The 22,399-nt window shown below is 39.8% G+C and overlaps 1 protein-coding gene across 1 annotated transcript; it reads right to left on the bottom strand.

Annotated features, from left to right (window-relative positions):
• Positions 1–19: 19 nt before the first annotated feature.
• reep5 (receptor accessory protein 5) lies at positions 20–22,283 on the bottom strand. Its single transcript, XM_062031479.1, has 5 exons — positions 22,035–22,283; positions 21,821–21,914; positions 13,503–13,641; positions 2,199–2,367; positions 20–147 (listed from the first exon to the last, which is right to left on the bottom strand). Exons 1-5 carry the CDS (start codon positions 22,150–22,152, stop codon positions 98–100), a joined length of 570 nt encoding a protein of 189 aa, XP_061887463.1. The 5' UTR covers positions 22,153–22,283; the 3' UTR covers positions 20–97.
• Between the last annotated feature and the right edge of the window lie 116 nt (positions 22,284–22,399).

Here is a 22,399-nt window from a genome sequence, read left to right as displayed (position 1 = left end):
GACAACTTCCAGCACAAAGTATCAGGGTAACAGCCTTTAATTGAAGTTACAGAGCAGACATCCATTAAATACAAACAATCTGCAGGGATCATCCTGTTTAAGTGCTCTTCTTTTCCTCAAATATTATGTTGGCAGTTGCTCTTTTGGCTGCAGACACACACAAAAAAAACCCACATCAGATGACTGAAACATGACTGCTTGATTCTTTTAAATAGCATGCATTACGTAAAGTAGTTTTCCTAATTAAATTATTCTTTGGCACAGACTGGAAGGTTTTATCTGCTGATTTTTTTTTTAAACAGTTCATTATTTTTATGCTGGATATATTTCTAATGCTGGATTTATTGCAACAAAGACACAATGTTAAAAAACATTTGTTTAAAAACCCATTTAACAATAATACTTACAATTGTTAGTGTACATGTGCTCACCCATATCTTTAAACAATAATACATTTAAAGTAGGGATGCGCCAGTCGATCAGCCACCAATCAGTATCGGCATATTTTCATGAAAAAGTACAGTATTAGATTGCCATTGCCAATAAATGCCTTTTAATGCCGATCACAAACACAAATCCCCTTTGGCTGATATTGTATTCAAATTCAGTCCCTAAGCTGACAAGCTAGGAGCTAATTATGTGTCTCCATACACAGTGTGGAGCCGCTCCCCTAAGATAATAATAATCAATTACAGCTAAAAAACTGCATTTTATAATATCTTAAGTATAATTTTTAAGTAATATCACTGGTGGACAAGGCATAGCATGTTACACACGGAGAGCAAACCAGGAGCAGGCATTCTAATAGCCAACTATGCTGACCTGAAAGAACCGAAGAAATAAGTACTGAGTAAGCTATAAGAGCACATTACAGAAGAAAGTATTCGGTTATTAACAGGAAATTAACAAGTAACAGTCTAAACCCGCGGCTCTAGAGCGGCAGGCGGGTCTTTAGCGCCGGCCTAGTGGCTCTCTGGAGCTTTTTCAAAAATTTATAAAAAATAGAAAAAAATGAGGGGAAAATATATTTAGGGTTTAATATGGTTTCTGTAGGAGGACAAACATGACACAAACCTCCCTAATTGTTGGAAATCACACTATGTATATTAAACATGCTTTAGTGATTAGAGACTATTTGGCGAGCGCCGTTTTGTCCTACTAATTTTGACGGTCCTTGAACTCACCGTAGTTTGTTTACGTGTACAACTTTCTCCGACTTTCTAAGACGTATTTTATGCCACTCCTTTTTTGTCTCATTTTGTCCACCAAACTTTTAATGCTGTGCGTGAAGGCACAAAGGTGAGCTTTGTTGATGTTATTGGCTTGTGTGGAGTGCTAATCAGGCCTATTTGGTCAGTGCATGACTGCAAGCTAATCGATGCTAACATGCTATTTAGGCTAGCTGTATGTACATATTGCGTCATTATGCCTCGTTTGTAGGTATATTTGAGCTAATTTAATTTCCTTAATTCAATTTATATTTGCATGTCTCATGACACATTATCTGTATGTAATATTGGCTGCATTTCTGATTGTTGTTTGTGTACCGTTATAGACCACAGCAAACGTTACCCAGCTTGCAAAGATTGTAATAAATCCATTAAAAGAAGACAGCCTGTCGTTTCCTTTAACTTGGACACACACATCTATACCTTTGGCCATTCTAAGACAGTCATTTCCAGGAGTTATCTCACCCTCTGAGAAGCCTCCATTTTACTGATGATTTCAAATGTTGTAAAAATGTATAGAATATATATTAAATTACAACATTTCTGTCAAACAAAAATTTGCGTCAGCCTGCGACACAGTCATTTTGATAGTAGGCTATTATAGCTAATCTAGACACTTACATAATGTGTTGTCTTCATTATAACACTTATATAAGGCTTGTAATTTTTTGCGGCTCCAGACAGATTTTATTTTTGTATTTTCGGTCCAATTTGGCTGTTTCAACATTTTGGGTTGCCGACCTCTGGCCTCGAGAAAGGACAATGTAACAACTGTTTTAAATATTGTGTTGATATCGTTACACTGTCATTAGCACCTGCCATAAATACATTTTAAAATTTGACATTTAATACATGTGATCGGCATCGGACAATCTTTTTCATGGATGATCGGCATCGGCAGCATAACACCCTGATCGCAACATCCCTAGCTCAAAGTATAATTGTTTACTGTACAGTACATATACTCACCCTCATCTTTGAACTTGTCAGCGGCTTCAGATGCCTTATCCTTTATGTTCTTGACCGCATCATCAATCTTGGCTTGGTTCTTCAGGAAAAAGGGGCGGATTATGCGATTGTAAATCAGCACGGAGCCGTTGGAAGGAGTTGGAGCCATGCACCAGACCAGAAAGGCACACTGGGGAAAAATCACAAGCAGGTAAGAGGTAACTCTTACATGGATATTTCAAGCAGCATTTGTTCAGAAATAACCAATAATTAACAAGCATTTTTTTTTATTAATAACCAAACAATTATGAGCGAGAACATTAAAAAAAACAGCAGCAAACTATCAATAGAGTTTAGTGTAGTGTGGATCATAAATATGGACAGGCAAATCAGGCGGCTGCCTAGAGCGCTGTCTGTTGGAGGGGGCTCCAAATTGCAGAATGTACAAAAAAAGTTTTTTTTTGGAACAGTAATACAGATACATGAATGAAAATGTATGTACACTTAATTGGAACATTTTCTTTAAAAGCAATAATCAAACCTCAACATCTAATATCTTTCCTGCAATGACCCGCTGCTGACCTGCGCCATGAACCTGACTAACCTACTGCTGCTACTGCTGGCTTACAGAGGAGGGTGAAGTCACGGTCGACGAGGGGTAGTCGAGCGTTTTTAACTCATTGATAATTAGAGATGTCCGATAATGGCTTTTTTGCTGATATCCGATATCCCGATATTGTCCAACTCTTAATTACCGATTCCGATATCAACCGATATATACAATCGTGGAATTACCACATTATTATGCCTAATTTTGTTGTGATGCCCCGCTGGATGCATTAAACAATGTAACTTTACCATGAATTGATTAACGTGAAACCCGACTTAAACAAGTTGAAAAACTTATTCGGGTGTTACCATTTAGTGGTCAATTGTACAGAATATGTACTGTACTGTGCAATCTACTAATACAAGTTTCAATCAATCAATCAAAAACAAGGTTTTCCAAAATAAGAGAACAACTTCAACTCCAGTTATGGAAAAAAGTGCCTACATGGCACTGCCATATTTATTATTGAAGTCCCAAAGTGCATTATTTTTTTTAACATGCCTCAAAATAGCAGCTTCTGGGTTTTTGATCTGTTGTGTTTATGTTGTGTTACGGTGCGGATGTTCTCCCGAAATGTGTTTGTCATTCTTGTTTGGTGTGGGTTCACAGTGTGGCACATATTTGTAACAGTGTTAAAGTTGTTTATAAGACACACTCAGTGTGACCTGTATGGCTGTTGACCAAGTATGCTTTGCATTCACTTGTGTGTGTGTAAAGGCCGCATATATTATGTGACTGGACCGGCACGCTGTTTGTATGGAGGAAAAGCGGACGTGACGACAGGTTGTAGAGGACGCTAAAGGCAGTGCCTTTAAGGCACGCCCCCAATATTGTTCTCCGGGTGGAAATCGGGAGAAATAGTTTCCCCGGGAGAGTTTCAGGAGGGGCACTGAAATTCGGGAGTCTCACGGGAAAATCGGGAGGGTTGGCAAGTATGCCCTACGTCCGTGTTTTACCGGATATGTACCGCTCCGTACAGCGGCGTTTTAAAATGTCATTAATTTAACTTTTTTTAAACCGATATCGATTATTTCCGATATTACATTTTAAAGCATGTATCGACCGATAATATCGGACATCTCTATTGATAATCTTTTCCCATGAAAAGGGAGACATCCAAGTACATTAACGTACTGCAATTTTTTTTAGAACCGTCCCCAATTATTTTGCACTCAGCTGCAACGTCTTCTTCAGACTTAAACAAAAGCCACAGGGCCAACATCGCTACTACTACTTGCTGCTAGCACACGACTGTTGTCGTGATCACATGGGTTCTGCATGCTGGATAAAATTGCTGGAGAGGGTCTGGAATGGACTGCCTATATTGGGAGGCTAATATCGGACACTTTTGATCCATGTCGATAAATTCCAATACACATTTTTTGGGGTTAATACCACACCAATAATAATATTGGATAGATCGGAATAGGGCTGGGTGATATATCGATATACTCGATATATCGCAGGTTTTTCTCTGTGCGATATAGAAATTGACTATATCGTGATATTAAAGTATACGTTCTCACGCAGTTGCTTTTAGCTGCAGGCATTACACTACAGGCTTTTTTCACTCTTTGTTGTCTCTCCTTCTCAGCAAGCGCACCTTCTTACATACGTCACATACGTATACGCCCTTGCTGAGCAAAGAGGTAGCAGCATGGGTAATGTTAGCTGTGGTGTGAGTGGTAATACGAGAGAGAGAAGGTGCGAATCTGGTAACAAATGGAGGAAGAATTAATTCCTAAGAAAAACAGCAGGGGGTCCATCGGCTGGCGGTGGTTTGGCTTCAAGTTGGAATATGTCGAACAGACAACCGTAATTTGTCAAGTGTGGAGCAAAAGCGTTGCTACAAAAAGTAGCATTACTGCTAATTTGTAGCATCATTTGAAAAGGAGTGCTTAAAACTCCGCATGTCAACATCTCCGGCCGGTGCCACACCGACAAAATGCCGAAGCAACCATTTCCACATCAACACTGTATGAAAAAAAAAGTCAACAACAGAAGGAGATAACGTCCGCAGGAACCTACCACATAGCGAAGGACATACACTATTTGATTTCCTATTATGCAGCTCATTTTTATTTGACAGTTATTGAAATATCTTGTGTGACATCATGCACCAAAGTGCACTTTATTTGTTTTAAACTATTGTAGTGGCGTTCTGTACAAAAAGTGCACTTTAATTGAGTGTTGTTTTGATATGTCATCTTAGTGACATCATGCACAAAAGTGCACTGATAGCTTGTTTTAAAATGTCTGACAATCTTGCACTTTCTGTTTTGAAATGACATGAATGTTTGTGCCACTGCTTAATAACTGTTTAATAAATACAGTTTTGGTCTATTGACTTAGTTGTGATTTCCCTCTCTGCATGAAAGTTTAAAATGAGCATATATTAATGCAGTATGAACAAGAATGTTTTAATGTAGACACATAGAATCATCATACTGCTGTGATTATATGCATCAAGTGTTCATTCAAGGCTAAGGCAAAATATCGAGATATATATCGTGTATCGTGACATGGCCTAAAAATATCGAGATATTAAAAAAAGGCCATATCGCCCAGCCCTAGATCGGAACAACTATTTTTTTTCTATAACATCAGCTTGTGATTTTATCAATTTGTTATCGATGTTTGAGTGTTTTTTGTTACCCTTAACTCCAAAAAGCACAAGATTTGAACAAATCTAACAACATATGCTTTATTAGCACTCAAATGTGTGCATAGCTTCACTCAATCACACCGTAACGAGAATGGGTTGAACTTAAACCCATTTTTGAATAACTGTATTATTAAAACAAAGACGACTAAAGGCTCCTTGTTGTCTTGTGTCTGCTCTGTTGTCCACATGTTGCAGACACTCTGTGTTTTTCTGTCACGCTTGAAAAACTTTCATTTGTGTGGTAGTGTGGCGTAGCCTGTGATGTGTTTGCATATCACTTATAATGGGAGTAGTAGCGTCCCTGCCAACATGAATACAAGAGACATGACTGTCTGAACAACTAGGATATTCAACTGTGCACATTGACGTCCAGGCTGTGCTAAGCGTGATCATACTAGAAGGAATAATGACAACAGGAAGTGAACTCGCGAGACATCACATAAACTAGAGCGTCAAACACCCGTTTTTTCTTTAGCATTAAAAAAAACACTAAACTCTTTACAAATTAAAATGGAGGAGGATAAACATATTTAAACATACAAACAACAATATGGCTCATAAGAAGCCAGAACAATAGTCAATGTTTCTTTTGCCAAGAAAGTATAGTTTGTGTCCAATTATTACCGTATTTTTCGGACTATAAATCACAGTTTTTTTCATAGTTTGCCCGAGGGTGCGACTTATACTCAGGAGCGACTTATGTGTGAAATTATTAACACATTACCGTAAAATATCAAATAATATTATTTAGCTCATTCACGTAAGAGACTAGACGTATAAGATTTCATGGGATTTAGCGATTAGGAGTGACAGATTGCTTGGTAAACGTATAGCATGTTCTATAAGTTATAGTTATTTGAATGACTCTTACCATAATATGTTATGTTAACATAACAGGCACGTTCTCAGTTGGTTATTTATGCGTCATATAACGCACTTATTCAGCCTGTTGTTCACTATTCTTTATTTATTTTAAATTGCCTTTCAAATGTCTATTCTTGGTGTTGGGTTTTATCAAATAAATTTCCCCAAAAAATGCGACTTATATATGTTTTTTTCCTTCTTTATTATGCATTTTCGGCCGGTGTGACTTATACTCCGGAGCGACTTATAGTCCGAAAAATACGGTAAATTTCATATTTTCAAATACAACTTGGTTAAAAGGTTATAGATAGATACATACCTGTGTATAATATACATCTTTAATGTAGCGACTATTTTGTCTCACCTTTTGTTGCTTTTGGGTATGGGGATTAGGGATTCACTGATTATCGGAGCTAGGCCCGGAGGTAGGGCTCGTCAGCGAGCGCCTGGTGGCCGGGCTTGCCACGGAGCCCGGCCGGGCACAGCCCGAAGAAGCTACGTGGACACACCATCTTTTCTGCCACGTGGGCCCACCACCCGCGGTCGGAACCAGTGGGGTCGGGTGCGCTGCCAAGTGGATGGCGGTGAAAGTGGAGGCTCCGGACGGACCAATTCGGGGCGGCAGAGGCTGTCTTTCGGGACGTGGAACGTCTCTACGCTGGTGGGGAAGGAGCCTGAGCTGGTGCGAGAGGTGGAGCGCTACCGGTTGGATCTGGTGGGGATTACCTCTACGCATAGCAAGGGCTCTGAAACCACACTCCTGGACAAGGGATGGACCTTGTTCACTTCTGGAGTTGCTCAGGGTGTGAGGGCACAGGCGGGTGTGGGGATACTCACGAGTCCCCGGCTGAGTGCCTGTACGTTGGAGTTCACCCCGGTGGACAAGAGGGTCGCCTCCCTTCGCCTTAGGGTTGGAGGGGGGAAAACTCTGACTGTTGTTTGTGCATACGCACCAAACAGGAGTTCAGAGTATTCAGCCTTCTTGGATACCTTGCATGGGGTCCTGTATGGGGCGCCGGCAGGGGATTCCATAGTCTTGCTGGGGGACTTCAACGCGCACGTGGGCAATGACAGTGATACTTGGACTGGCGTGATTGGGAGGAACGGTCTCCCTGATCTGAACCTGAGTGGTGGATTGTTATTGGACTTCTGTGCTAGTCACGGACTTGCGATAACAAACACCATGTTCAAGCATAAGGATGCTCATAGGTGTACCTGGTACCAGAGCACCCTAGGTCAAAGATCAATGATCGATTTTGTAATCGTATCAGCTGATCTGAGGCCGTATGTTTTGGACACTCGGGTGAAGAGAGGGGCTGAACTGTCAACTGATCACCATCTGGTGGTGAGTTGGGTTAGATGGCGGGGGAACCTCTGGACAGACCTGGCAAACCCAAGCGTGTAGTGCGGGTGAACTGGGAACGTTTGGAGGAGTCCTCTGTCCGGAAGGACTTCAACTCCCACCTCCGGCGGGACTTCTCTGCCATCCCTGTGGAGGTTGGGGACATTGAACAGGAATGGGCAATGTTCAAAGCCTCTATTGCTAAAGCTGCAGATGCGAGCTGTGGCCAGAAGGTCTTAGGTGCCTCAAGGGGCGGTAACCCTCGAACACCCTGGTGGACAGTGGTGGTCAGGGAAGCCATCCGACTGAAGAAGGAGTCCTACCGGGGTATGTTATCCCAGGGGACTCCGGAGGCAGTTGCAAGGTACCGACGGGCCCGAAGGGCAGCGGCCGTGGCTGTGGACGAGGCTAAGCAGAGGGTGTGGGAGCAGTTAGGGGAATCCATGGAGAAGGACTATCGGGCGGAACCAAAGCTGTTCTGGAAGACCATACGGCACCTCGGGAGGGGGAAGCAGGGAACCATCCAAGCTGTGTACGGCAAGGATGGGACTTTGCTGACTTCAAGTGAGGAAGTCGTGGGGCGTTGGAAAGAGCACTTTGAGGAACTCCTGAACCCAAATACATCAGACACACCCTCCCTGATAGGGCAGGGCCTGAGGATGATGGGGGGTCGACGTCGATCTCTCGGAGTGAAGTCACTGAGGTAGTTAGACAACTCCACAGTCAAAGCTCCGGGGGTTGACGAGATCCGTCCAGAAATGCTGAAGGCTCTGGGTGTTGATGGGCTGTCTTGGTTGATACGCCTTTTCAACATTGCGTGGAAGTCTGGGACAGTGCCGAGGGAGTGGCAGACTGGGGTGGTGGTTCCCCTTTTCAAAAAGGGGGACCAGAGGGTGTGTGCTAATTACAGGGGTATCACACTACTCAGCCTCCCTGGGAAAGTTTACGCCAAGGTACTGGAAAGGAGGGTCCGGCCGATAGTCGAACCTCAGATTCAAGAGGAGCAATGTGGATTCCGTCCTGGTCGTGGAACAACTGACCAACTCTTTACGCTTGCGGGAATCCTGGAGAGGGCCTGGGAGTATGCCTATCCAGTCTACATGTGTTTTGTGGATTTGGAGAAGGCATATGACCGCGTCCCTCGGGAGATCTTGTGGGAGGTGCTGAGGGAGTACGGAGTGAGGGGAACCCTGTTGAGGGCCATCCAATCTCTGTACAACCAAAGCGAGAGTTGTGTCCGGGTGCTTGGATGTAAGTCGGATCCGTTTCCAGTGGGGGTTGGTCTCCGCCAGGGCTGCGCTCTGTCACCTATCCTGTTTGTGATTTTCATGGACAGGATTTCTAGGCGGAGTCGTGGCCATGGCGGAGAGGGTATACGTCTCGGGGGGCTAAAGGTTGCGTCACTGCTGTTTGCAGATGATGTGGTCCTGATGGCACCTTTGGTTCGTGACCTTCAGCTCTCACTGGATCGGTTCGCAGCCGAGTGTTCAGCGGCTGGAATGAGGATCAGCATCTCCAAATCTGAGGCCATGGTTCTCAGCAGGAAACCGATGGTTTGTACAGTCCGGGTAAGGGACAGGACTCTGTCCCAGGTGGAGGAGTTTAAGTATCTTGGGGTCTTGTTCACGAGTGAGGGAAAGATGGAGAAGGAAATCAGCCGGAGAATCGGAGCAGCTGGGGCAGTATTGCAGTCTCTCTGCTGCACTGTTGTGACGAAACGGGAGCTGAGCCAGAAGGCAAAGCTCTCGGTCTACCGAGCTATCTACATTCCTACTCTCACCTATGGTCATGAAGTGTGGGTAATGACCGAAAGAATAAGATTGCGGATACAAGCGGCCGAAATGAGTTTCCTCAGAAGGGTGGCTGGCATCTCCCTTAGAGATAGGGTGAGAAGTGCAGTCACCCGAGAGAGACTCGGAGTAGAGCCGCTGCTCCTTCGCTTGGAAAGGAGCCAGCTTAGGTGGTTCGGGCATCTCGTGCGGATGCCTCACGAGCGTCTCCCTAGGGAGGTCCTCGTTGCACGTTCCACTGGGAGGAGGCCCCGCGGCAGGCCAAGGACCAGATGGGGGGATTACATCTCCTCTCTGGCCTGGGAACGCTTCGGGATTCCCCAGGAGGAAGTCGCAAATGTTGCTCTGCAGAGGGAAGTCTGGGGGTCTTTGCTGGAGCTGCTGTCCCCGCGACCCGATTCCGGATAAGCGGTTGAAGATGTTATGTTATGTTATGTTATTTTCATTTATTATGCGCCCCCCAACCAACTGTTACATCAGCCCGGGGCGCAGCCCGACTGGAGAAACAAAAAAACAGAAACAGAGACTGAGACACACAAAGGAATCTAAACTAAACATTTAAGACTCACAATGAAAACATAGATTAAAAGTCATCTGCGGTAAAAAGGTGAGTTTTAAGCCGTGCTCTAAAAGAGAGATGGATGGATGGATGGATGATTATCGGAGCCGATATTTGGCATTTTGACGTACTGTACATCTATATCGGCCGATATACAAGCGATAGAAAATAGATGGATGGATTTGTTTTAATTTTTTTTACAACTAAAACAGAAATACATCAGCAGATACAATATATACACATAAGATACCAGTATTTAGTATTAAAACATTCAATTGTGATAAGTAGAGAGGAAGTTAGTAGTAATAACCAGTGCTCCTTTCAGCTAAGTTGCGCTACTCAAGACGGCCATTCACCCCCTTAAACGCTGATTGCCAATAGCAGCTCTCCTCTGCTTACAAAAACTTGTCAGAAATTCAATTTTTTGGCCGGAATTTCAGTTTTTGTAACTCTTTCCTTCTTCCACCCGTTGTGTGTTTTCGCTACTGCAGCAATTAAAGGCCTACTGAAACCCACTACTACCGACCACGCAGTCTGATAGTTTATATATCAATGATGAAATCTTAACATTGCAACACATGCCAATACGGCTGGGTTAGATTACTAAAGGGCAATTTTAAATTTTGCGCGAAATATCCTGCTGAAATTGTCTCGATATGATGACGCCTGCGCGTGACGTCACGGATTGTAGAGGACATTTTGGGACAGCATTGTGGCCAGCTATTAAGTCGTCTGTTTTCATCGCAAAATTCCACAGTATTCTGGACATCTGTGTTGGTGAATCTTTTGCAATTTGTTCAATGAACAATGGAGACAGCAAAGAAAGTGGTGTATTTCGGCCGGCTGCAGCAACACAAACACGTAGCCGGTGTTTCATTGTTTACATTCCCGAAAGATGACAGTCAAGCTTTACCATTGGCCTGTGGAGAACTGGGACAACAGAGACTTTTACCAGGAGGACTTTGAGTTGGATACGCAGACGCGGTACCGTGAGTACGCAACCAGAATGTTGCCATAAGCATTTTGTTTAATTTGTATGTGTAAAGCAGTACGCAGCTGCGGCTTCCAAACATTTGATCGCTTGCCCGTACGTGCGTGCCGCTATGTGCATGTCACGTACGTAACTTTGGGGAAATATATGTGCTCTATGAACTTTGGGGAGGTGAACGGTACTTTGGGCTGTGGGATTGAGTGTGTTGTGCAGGTGTTTGATTTGTATTGGCGGGTTATATGGAAGGGAGTGGGAGGTGTTTGTTATGCGGGATTCATTTGTGGCATATTAAATATAAGCCTGGTTGTGATGTGGCTAATAGAGTATATATATGTCTTGTGTTTATTTACTGTTTTAGTAATTCCCAGCTGAATATCAGGTCCCACCCGCCTCTCACAGCATCTTCCCTATCTGAATCGCTTCCACTGCCCTCTAGTCCTTCACTCTCACTTTCCTCATCCACGAATCTTTCATCCTCGCTCAAATTAATGGGGAAACCGTCGCTTTCTCGGTCCGAAACGCTCTCGCTGCTGGTGGCCATGGTTGTAAACAATGTGCAGATGTGAGGAGCTCCACAACCTGTGACGTCACGCTACTTCCGGTACAGGCAAGGCTTTTTTATCAGCGACCAAAAGTTGCGAACTTTATCCTCGATGTTCTCTACTAAATCCTTTCAGCAAAAATATGGCAATATCGCGAAATGATCAAGTATGACACATAGAATGGACCTGCTATCCCTGTTTAAATAAGAAAATCGCATTTCAGTAGGCCTTTAAAGTAATTAAAATTTAAAGCTCATTAAAGTAGCATGGCAAGTTTTATGTTCCATAATTCAATCAAATTAAAACATGACAGAGATGGATAAACATAAAGATGACCAAAAAATATATCTCCGCCAAAAATCCACACTTTGTTAATTGACAAATATGAAACTATTATGATACATAAAGAAGAGCAGGCAGCAGCTAATTTCTGTACCATTGAGGAATAAATTGTCAGCAAGCTTGAAAAATGTCTCTCCTATAAGCTACATGAAGGATTCCAAAATGTGTTTTATTTAAACGTTTGCCATATTTAGAAATCATATATTTCATATCAATCGTACTATTTAAAAATCATTGATGTAAATTGTGTAACAATTTCAGAACAGGAAGTAAACATGTGTTAGTAAATGCTATAAAGTGAAAAAGGGGTAGGATTAAACAAACGTTGCTTATTCCTCCTCCTTTTTCAGACATGTTGTAAAGAGAAATTAAAAAATGTAAAATATGCAATGAGTCATATTGAAACTGAGTCATATTGAAACTGTGTTTATGTTCAAAATAAATTTCAACCTACCAACCAACCGATATTTCATAGTTCCTCACGATGAAACCTTATCATAAACGCCATCAAATTGATTAGCTTGCAAGTTATTGTGATGTAGAAAAATCCCATACTTTTACCAATATTTAGGAGATTTTTCATATAAATGCAAATGTTGACGCTCCTCTTAGACACAACTAATACATGTGTTTGTGACATCACTTAATGTTTTTTGTGCTAAATTAACCACAACATTAGCGCAGCATAAAACATTATGTCGCAACTGGTCCAACATTTCCGAAAAAATTATGTAAAAAAAAAAAAGAACTTCAAACCTTGTCTAGCTATTTACTGACATATTTGTTTAGCTAAATTTTATTGCATATGAAAATCGGTTCCTAATATCAGTTATCGGCCTCCTTGAGTAATAATCTGTATCGGCCCTGAGAAAACATATAGGTCGATCTCTAATGGTGATCTTATAATGCTCTTGAATGGCTCTATGGTGGCAAGTTTGTTGTAACTGGCTGACTATGTAAATATGATTTATGATAAGCACATGCAACAGCAGCGTGTAATAATGTAGTATTTTGAACATTTTAAGCAGTAGAAATTGTGTGAACTCCCGCTACCAGCACCCTTCCATCCATCCATTTTCTACTGCATGTCCCTTTTTGGATCAAGCGGTAGAAAATGGATGGATAGATGGATATACTGTGTACTAGGGCTGAGCGATATGGACCAAAACCGATATCCCGGTATTTTTAGGCCGAATGGCAATATACGATATATAGGGGTATCTTGAACAAAACGTGCAAAGTGTTTAAGTTTGCCCAAGTGTTTTTTTAATGGCTAGAGAACCACTGTTGGGAGTACTCAGATAATTTTTATTGCAAGTAGTAACGTAATGTAACTTTTTTTGAAAAGTTTGTAGTGTTGCGTCGTCGTGCGACAGGGAATCCTACGTGTTGGGGTTGAGCCGAAGGGAATGCCCTGTGCTGCGCCCCTCAGGCGCAGAAAAGAGCAAACGGCCATGACAAAGGCACACCAAAGAATTACCGTATGGCGGTATTGTCTCAAATATATATCTTTCTAAAATATACCGGTATTAACTGTAATACTGGTATACCACCCAGTCCTTGTGTATACGATAAATTACAATAATTTCAGAGTTTGCTCATAAACTAGAGTTAGATTACCTTTCCAATGTAGTAAAACGGGAACCAGGAGAGGACAATGTCTGCAAAGAACTCTGCCACGCTGAAGAGTCCATAGACCACCCAGTAGGTCAGCCACTTGGTATCATCATCTTTGGTGGCACTTTCAATGGCCTTGATGCTGCAACAGACACAAATATTATTATCATAAATCCAATCTTACGGACTATGCACTGCATGCATGAATAAACCCAAAGGTCAGTATCAACATAATCACGCAAAAACACAATAATGGAATAACTGCATTATATTTGTTGCTATTGTTAAATTGTCTAATATTGTTGAATTTACGTACAGTACTATCTCGGTTATTGTACTCCTCACTTTTCATATGTTTTGGTTTGCTACAACTCAGTCGCTGTACTTTTTAATTAAGTATGACTGCAAAATAACACAGAAAAGGACCATATAAAGAGTGCCAGCACTTTGATAAAGAAAGTGAGAAACACTATTGAATTTAAGAAAAACTAGTAGTACGAAACTGGCACCCACGTCGGTATCTCCTCCCCTCCTTTTTCTCTGCGCTATACCAAAAAGTCTTCAATAAAAGGTAAAACTGATGTTAAATGTTCATTTATACATTGAATTCTTCATTTATATGTAATTGACTTATTGTTCGGCATATAAAACTATATATTCCCTATAAAATGTGTCTTCATATTTTTGGGAGCCTGGGACGCAATAAATTGGATTTACATTATTTCTTATGGGGAAAATATTTATTACATTTTTAATCATAAACTTAGGGGAGCATCTCCACACTGTGTATGGAGACACATAATTAGCTGCTAGCCGCTTTTCAGCTGGGGGACTAAAAATAAATACAGTGTTACAGCGTTTGTGATCAGCATTAAAAGGCGCTGAAAGGAAATGGTGATCAATCGATCGGAACATCCGTAGCTTTATTCTAATTATTGTAATTAAAATTGCGATCAACAAATTAAAGACATTAACCTAAAAAATTTCAGTAAAAAGTTATCAGCATCAGTATCGGTAACACTGGCCTGAATTTACATGGTATCTGATTCATAACAAAATGTGCAGTATCGCCCACCCCTAATGTTTACTATGTTTTTACTTAGTTTTGTATACACTGTGATTACTTGTACTGCAGTTTTAAAGGTTTTGAAATATGAAATGAGTTCCAATGCTCCGCCCATCACATGTGATGAAACATCATACTTCACACCATCAGTAGTTTACATATGAACTGTATGAACGTGAAAGTGATTCAATACATGTTATGTATAAGGCATGTCATTTGGAACACATCCTGCCGCCACTAGGTGGCACTGTGAAGTATGGATGTGTCTCAATTAGTGGTCAGCTTCATCATACCCAATAAATATCATACAAGTCTGACCAAAATATTTGAGTTACATCTCAAAGGCTCCTCTCACATTTTTTGCCAGACTAAAATCCTTCTGAATTTGTCGTCAGCCGTCCATCTCGTATCTCCGATACTAATTTGGGCTCTACCTTGGTCACCTACTTGTGTGATGACTGTATTATGCTGATAGTATATATTTGTACCATGAATTGATGAACGTGGACCCCAACTTAAACAAGTTGAAAAACTTATTCGGGTGTTACCATTTAGTGGTCAATTGTACGGAATATGTACTGTACTGTGCAATCTACTAATAAAAGTTTCAATCAATCAATCAATCAATCTATTTAGCAAAATCCCAAAGACGAGCTTGTTAGTTTGACTGAAGGAATTCTCCCAAAATGTCTGCTTCTAAACAACATGGCTGACTTCCTCTTCCATTTCAGGCATGTTTTATCAAGACGTGATGGTGAGTCCTGTCTTTGTAGACATGCTGTTTGCTTCCGATGAAATTGAAACTGGGACAGCAGCATGTTTGACATCAGGGCCAGCCCCTGGCATAAACAATTTATGCGGTTGTCTAGGCCACAACCACTAGAGGGGTCCACATGATTATGGTGACCAATCAATTCAGTAGCTGATCATCAAAGTGGTTGTTGTGCATTTTGTTGGCCTGAATCACTTCATGGATACAATTAGACTTTGTTTCTACTAAACTTTTATTCAGCTGTTAATCATCAGTTTTAGTTTTAGTTTGTTTAGCAGCAAAGCAATGATTTCCATTCAAAATCCCATAGAGATAAATGATAATTTAGTATTGCTTCGAACGCCGTCATCATGACAGATTTACGGCCATATTTCTAAAACAACCGTAATAATAAAATGTATATTGTAAGCAAACCTCTAACCTAAGGATATAGTGTTAAAAGAACATTTGTTTTGGTCATAGTTTTGCTCATTTATTGGTTTTGGTTACTTTTTTAATTAATGCTTGAAGCGGCATAGCAGTATTGAATTGTCTTCACTGCGGTAGGAGATATCGATGTTCATAAAAGTGAATATAACACGTGTTCTATCCTTGAACATACAAACCTTTTTTTTTTTTTTTACCTTATCATATAAACTTTGGACATTATTTGGAGTATAAACACATACAGTATATGTTGAACAGATTGAATGTAGTTGTCAAAGTACTTATGAATGTCAAACTCTTGGCATCGAATACTTGTCTCTGGCCCCCTCCCTGCCTGCGACATGAGAGGCATAGCATATTAGTCTCGCTTAACAAGTGGCTTGCTAGTTTTTGTAGAGAACAGGGACTAATGTTTATTGATAATTGACCCTCTTTCTGGGGCAAACCGGGCTTGCTGAGGAGGGACGGCCTTCACCCTAACCGGGAAGGCGCCATCACCCATACTAATAACATAGATTACTGTTTGAGTCACACTTGACTGACGAGAGCCAGCTCGCCCACAAGCAACTAGCTGTTAGTTAGGTCAGTAAAGATAGAACTAACCAGCGCCAGGCTGGAAAATTCCTGCACACATAGCATTTCTCGTAGACTAATACACAACTCACATAATTATTTTTCTGTAGTGACTGTGCCAGAGGTGAACATGCCTTCTACTGAGGTGGAAAATTATGACGCGTTAAATCTATCGCAGCACCAAGCAAATAATCTCAAGATCCCCATCATATCAATTCCTAGATGTGATCAAAATAGGGCTGGGTGATATATCGATATATTTTTCAACAAGATATGAATTAAGAAAATATTGTTATATTTATATAATCTATTTCACGTTAAAATTACCAAACGCCGCTTATTTGTTGTGTTCCTTGTTCTCCCCCTCTGCCCCTCCATGGGCTACTAAACCCCTACCCTTCCTCCTTCCAAGACGTGCTTGCATGTATAGGAACATCCATGATTGGTTGGTTGTTTACTGTGATGAGTAACGATTGGTTAGGGACAGGCCAATCAGAGGCAAGATAGGGCGGGTCTTCGAAACAGAAAGGGAAATCACAATTTGCTGCCTGCAAATGTATTTTTTTTATCTGAGTATGATACATTTTGTATTACTTGCACAGCTATGTTATTTATTTTACATAGAAATAATATTTTTCTAATTTATTTATTTTATGTAACTCTGTACTACTTAAACAGTTTCTTTTCTGTGCTGTTAATACCCATCTTGACTAACTGGGTTAATAAAAGTGCCACTGACTGTTTACAGTACAGTTGTCATTCCCTTCAATTCCAATGAGTATTGTTCAAAAATTTGTACCTTTATATGTATACTTTCACCAAATTTTTTCACGAGATATATATCGTATATCGTGTTTAAGTAAAAATATATCGAGATATACTTTTTCGTCCATATCCCCCAGCCCTAAATCGAGATAATTTAAAGCGCACTACACAAAATAAACGTAACGTTATTAATATCAGTAATACAGATACCATTAACAAAAATCCCTCAAAACAGCCCACTACCTATTATATGGGCTTTCTAAACACCAGATCGTTGTCTCCCAAAACTTTGAGTTAAGAAAGTCACTAGAGACAACAATCTTAACATCATTGGTTTCAGCGAAATTTTAAACTACTTTCTTAACAGTTTTTTAACAATAAGAAAACTCTTTAGACATGAAATAACACCCCCAGAGTCACCTTTCCAAGACAAAAAACTTCAGAGCGTGATGTGGTAAAGGACGACTATTACGATACTCACTAGCCCCCTGCATGTTAGACGAGTAACATTAAGGATTAAAACAAACAAAACATAGTTTAGGGCCACAAAAGTCTAGCGCCGCCCTGATTGACATGTACACACAAGTAGCTACATCAGCAGAAATATGCTAAGCCAAAGTAACGTCTGTGTTTACACATGGTACCAGGCTAGAAAACTAGATGACAGGGTGGGGTCTTTGTAGTGTTGTTTGAGTAGCACTCTAATGTTTGCTCAGTTCATGCTGGCTGCTAACAGACATTTATTTAACGTCTCTGACTTCTGCAACACAGCAATAGCAAAAACTAATTTGGATATGGTAGTAGATATGGTAGTAAAATATATGCTCCAGAAATATAATGGTTCAACTGCAATATCAAGTGCTCAAATAAATATGACATTAATAGTTAATTTGTGTAATCTTGTATTAAGAAAAACAACAAATACTAATATATGTCAGCGAAGTCACTTTAGAAACAGCGAGGCAAGGAATAGTACCTTCCATATGAGGACCGGTGAACAAGTTAGGACATAAATCATGGTCCCAAAACGGAAAACCATTGCATCTAATAGAGAATGTCTCATTTGCACCCCTGGTGGTGAAATCTATCAAAATGAGGGTGGTCCCAAAAAGGTGGGATTTTTCAAATTGACTATGTGTCGGTTTTAAAAGTGCTCCCCCTCTGTTCAACATATGAAATAACAAGTGTGTGTAAAAATTTGAAGTGCTCCCCCTCTGGCCAACATATGTAATAACAAGTGTGTGTAAGAAATTGAAATGTGTCCCCTTTGACCAAAATTAATTAAAAACAATAAAATAAATATGTATAAAGGGACATACTGTAATAACGAAGTAAATAATGAAGATTAAAAAAACAATTACAAACAAAAAATTCAACAACAACAAAAATAACTAAAAGCAGTCTTTTTCTCACAATGTGTCAACTTTTTTCTTCTAAAATTGGGAACAATTTCTCATATTCTTTCTGCTTCTGTAATATTGCATAATTTCCTCGTAAAATTACTACATTTTGAGGTAAAATTATGACTTTTTAATGCAAAATGGGGGACATTTGTCATAAACAATTCTGATTTTTATCACAATATTGCCCCATTTTTTTGTTGTTATTGTAAAATAGTAAGTTTTTTGAGTAAAATGATGACGTTTGTCATAATTTTGCCGAGTGTAATTCAGATTGTTATTATAATATTGCCAAAATGTTAGTTTTCTTAATTTTATTGTGACTTTTGTCGAGTAAACTTACGACTTATCATAAAATTGCCAAAATGTTCAGCTTTTCTTGTAAAATTGCGTCTGTTGAGTGAAGTTCCAACTTTTATCATAATACTGCACAAATGTTCCGTTTTTCTCGTAACGTAAAATGACGACTTTTATTACAATACTGCCAAAATTCTAAGTTTTTCTCCTGAAATTGTGACATTTTTCTTGTGAAATTCCATCTCATTTATCACAACAGGCTTTTTTATATTTGCAATGTATGTATATGTGTACAGCTCTGGTAATGGGTACATTCGCACCCACCTGCACAAATGTAACAATCTAAATAAATATGACTTTTTTTTGTTTACTAGTGCATGCATATATAATATGCATTAGTTTGACCATTTAAAATCAATGATAATAAAAAGGAGATGCTTGGAAATAGCATAAAAATGCCCCAAAAACTTGGAAAAACGCGATTCATAGCGTTACTTTTTACCCCCATTCCCGTTTATGCAAGAAAAATACAGCTTAAATGAATTGGTCAGTTTATTAACAATTCATATTCTGTTGATGGAATATGAATACATACAGAAGTATTTCTGTAGCATCCACCGAAATCGCAAAGTTCATCAAAACCGGTGGTGAAAAACATACGTTCGTAATTATTTTGTGTAACCAATTTCTATTTTCAAACTACCCCATAACAACAGTTTTACATATAACATCCGCGCGCGAAATAGTTCTAATCGTTTGATAATTTATATAAGAAATAAACAACCTATTTTACAATAACATATTTTCTGAATTATGCCTTTATAAGAGGGAATTGTTTCACCCGGAGAGAATTTTGTAACGCATCACGAACGTATAATTCATGTAAACACGTGGTGCGATAAACGATATTCATCCGCCGTGCTTAGGGTATAAATAGAACATGTTGACGATTTGGTGTTACCAGTAAGTTTATGCCGAGTGTTCGTCACGGACGGAAATAAGGAACATAATGGGATTTTATTAATCAACGGATAGTTTTGCCGGTAAGTGAATACTTTTATATCAATTTTCTATCGATGCGTTAACCTCTTGTTTTAGTCACTAAAGAAAATGTGTACTTTGATTGAATCAAAGTTGGGTACCCACGCTAACAATTTTCAATTTCTTTATTTTTTCAGCTTGTTTCTTGTCGCTGCTTTTAGTTGCATATTTTACATTACCCGCATTCAAATTGGTCTTAATAGTACTTTTTAAATATTCCATGCTCTTGCAAAAGCTTATGTGTATTTCTCGTAATAATTCGAATTATTCAATTTGCATACGTCCGTGATAGTGACGCCAATATATCGAGCGTCTATGCCGTGTGTTTGTGTAATTATTTCGAGCGTATGTCAATGATTAATTATGTTAATTTCATACACAATTAGGGATGATACTCGAAACCGGTTTTCCCGGTTGTTCGATAAGAAAAGAACCGAGTCCTCGGACTAGAATCCCTTTTTGAGAACCGGTACCCGTTATCGAGACCACTATAGTAAACAAAAAGAGTTGCTTCTTTATTCGAATCCCTTGGACCAATCCCGTCCCGACCACAAATGCCCCGTGAGACATCACAAGAAATGGCGTCACGTAGCTCAGTCATTACGAGCAGATAGCGAAAGCAGGAAAAACAATGGACCAGAAAAAGCGCTCCAAGGTGTAATAAAGTTCAAAACAAAAAGGTATAATCCAATGAATAACTTTACTGAGAGATTTGAGCAGGGTACAAACACATGACGAACACTTTTACGACCAACCGGAAACATAGCAACAAGGCTAGCAACGCACCTCCTTTACGGCAGCTGTCGCAACGTTCTTAAAGCAACCGCAGCACATACATATATACAGGTATATGACATCTCCCTTTTTTAACTTTTGTTTTTCTTTCCTTGTAAACAAAACAAAATCCCACTGTATAGGTGTTGTTTGTCTAATTATAAATAATGCAGATGAGGCGTGTTGGCTGAATTCTTGACGTTTGCTTTCACAGTGTGCTCATAACCTCATTCTTAGTTGCCGGGTGGCACATGCGCGTGCTCGTCACTCCTGTTGCATGCTGGGTACTGTAGTTGTTATATTTCCTAGCTATAACATCACATCTTTCCCCCTATAAAGAAATAATGTTTACTCAGTAAAGTGTATTTCTTTTTTTAGCTTTAACTTTTCATTTTTTAGTAACCACATTTGCAAACAACTTTTCTCCTCATAGAATTTTCTTTTAATAAAGAAATAAAGTGCAAAAATGTCAAAGCATCATAACAAAGTTATGTCAAATAGCAGCAAAAGTGCACTTTTTGGAGAGCTGTATTATTTTCAGTTTTGTGCCCAAGGGACTGATTTTATGTAACACTATATTATTTATACACCTATAGTGATCACAGAGACAGGTTGTTTTTGTGTTACTGTATATATTTGTTTTTCTGAAAAATCCCACTTAATATACTTTGGGTAACCACAGTCAATATATATATTTTTTTTTTTTTTAGGGGGGTAACAGTCAATATTTATTTATTTATTAGATTTTATTTTTTTTCTTATATAATGAAAGTGAGCTTTTGTTAAACCAAATATTGTGTTTTTTTTCCCATATACAACAACCTATCTGGACTCGATAAGAGAATCGATAAGGAATCGGTTCGATAAGAGGCTTCGATAATAGGCTCGAACTCGATAATTTCTTATCAAACATCATCCCTATACACAATAAACCCAGATTACTATCACAGATAGATTTATATTCATAAAACAAAACGTTTTATGTTTTGATTTTCCAAAGTATGTTACTAGAAATCGTGTATTTACATGTGTATTCGCTCATTAGTCCATTAGTGGAGCTGTACACATATATTATTAATGTTGTAAATACAAATCTTTATATATCTAGAAAGGGTGGTCCTAAAGAGGTAGGCATTTTCAAGAAGGTGAGAAATACAAGAATGTGTGTGTGTTTATTTGTGTGTGTGAGAGAGATGCGGTCACTTACGATATGTAGGCCGGGTAAAGGAAACCGATGAGGTTACATAGAAGGGAGGCTCCATAGCCAACCACCAAGTACACTGCGATAATGACGATGACAGCTGCAACAGAACAAACACGCCGCCATGTTAGAATTGAATGAATTTATTTTGGACGATGTTAAACACGCCCGGAAATGTAATAATTGTCTTTTGTTATTTCATCCCTTTGTCGGCACTCACCCAAAGCGACATACGCCCTGCTGACTCCCGTCTTTGCTTCGATCTTGGCGAGGGCATCGGTCACGAGGTTCTTTTCGTGGAGAAACCTATCGAATCGTTCCTTGAGAGCCTGCGCCATGGTCGGTATGCCCGAAGAAGAAGCCGTTGAATTAGGAAGTTTCTGTGTGGGAAACTGCGACACTACTGCAACACGACACCCCCCGTTACTCCGCCAAGCATCAAGCTTTAGAGTGGCACGCCTTCACTTCCGGTTACGGTCTTCAAAATACGACAACCCCATTCTTTTGTTGGAATGATTGAAAAGCACATAATGAAAATATTCATTTGAGAATGTCGCACATTTTTATCAATTAGAAAAAAGACAA

The sequence above is a fragment of the Entelurus aequoreus genome, linkage group LG21, assembly GCF_033978785.1.
Source record: "Entelurus aequoreus isolate RoL-2023_Sb linkage group LG21, RoL_Eaeq_v1.1, whole genome shotgun sequence".
Classification (NCBI taxonomy): Eukaryota; Metazoa; Chordata; class Actinopteri; order Syngnathiformes; family Syngnathidae; genus Entelurus; species Entelurus aequoreus.
The sequence above is the reverse complement of the archived record's forward strand: the minus strand, read 5'-3'. Positions and strand labels throughout refer to the sequence as shown.

What these genes read in the sequence shown, in the direction of transcription:
- reep5 (XM_062031479.1), bottom strand. Translation starts at nt 22,152, where the DNA reads ATGGCGCAGGCTCTCAAGGAACGATTCGATAGGTTTCTCCACGAAAAG. An exon ending in CTTTACCCGGCCTACATATC is followed by an intron (nt 13,642 to 21,820) that starts GTAAGTGACCGC and finishes TGTCTGTTGCAG; the next exon opens with CATCAAGGCCATTGAAAGTG. An exon ending in CGTTTTACTACATTGGAAAG is followed by an intron (nt 2,368 to 13,502) that starts GTAATCTAACTC and finishes ATTTTTCCCCAG; the next exon opens with TGTGCCTTTCTGGTCTGGTG.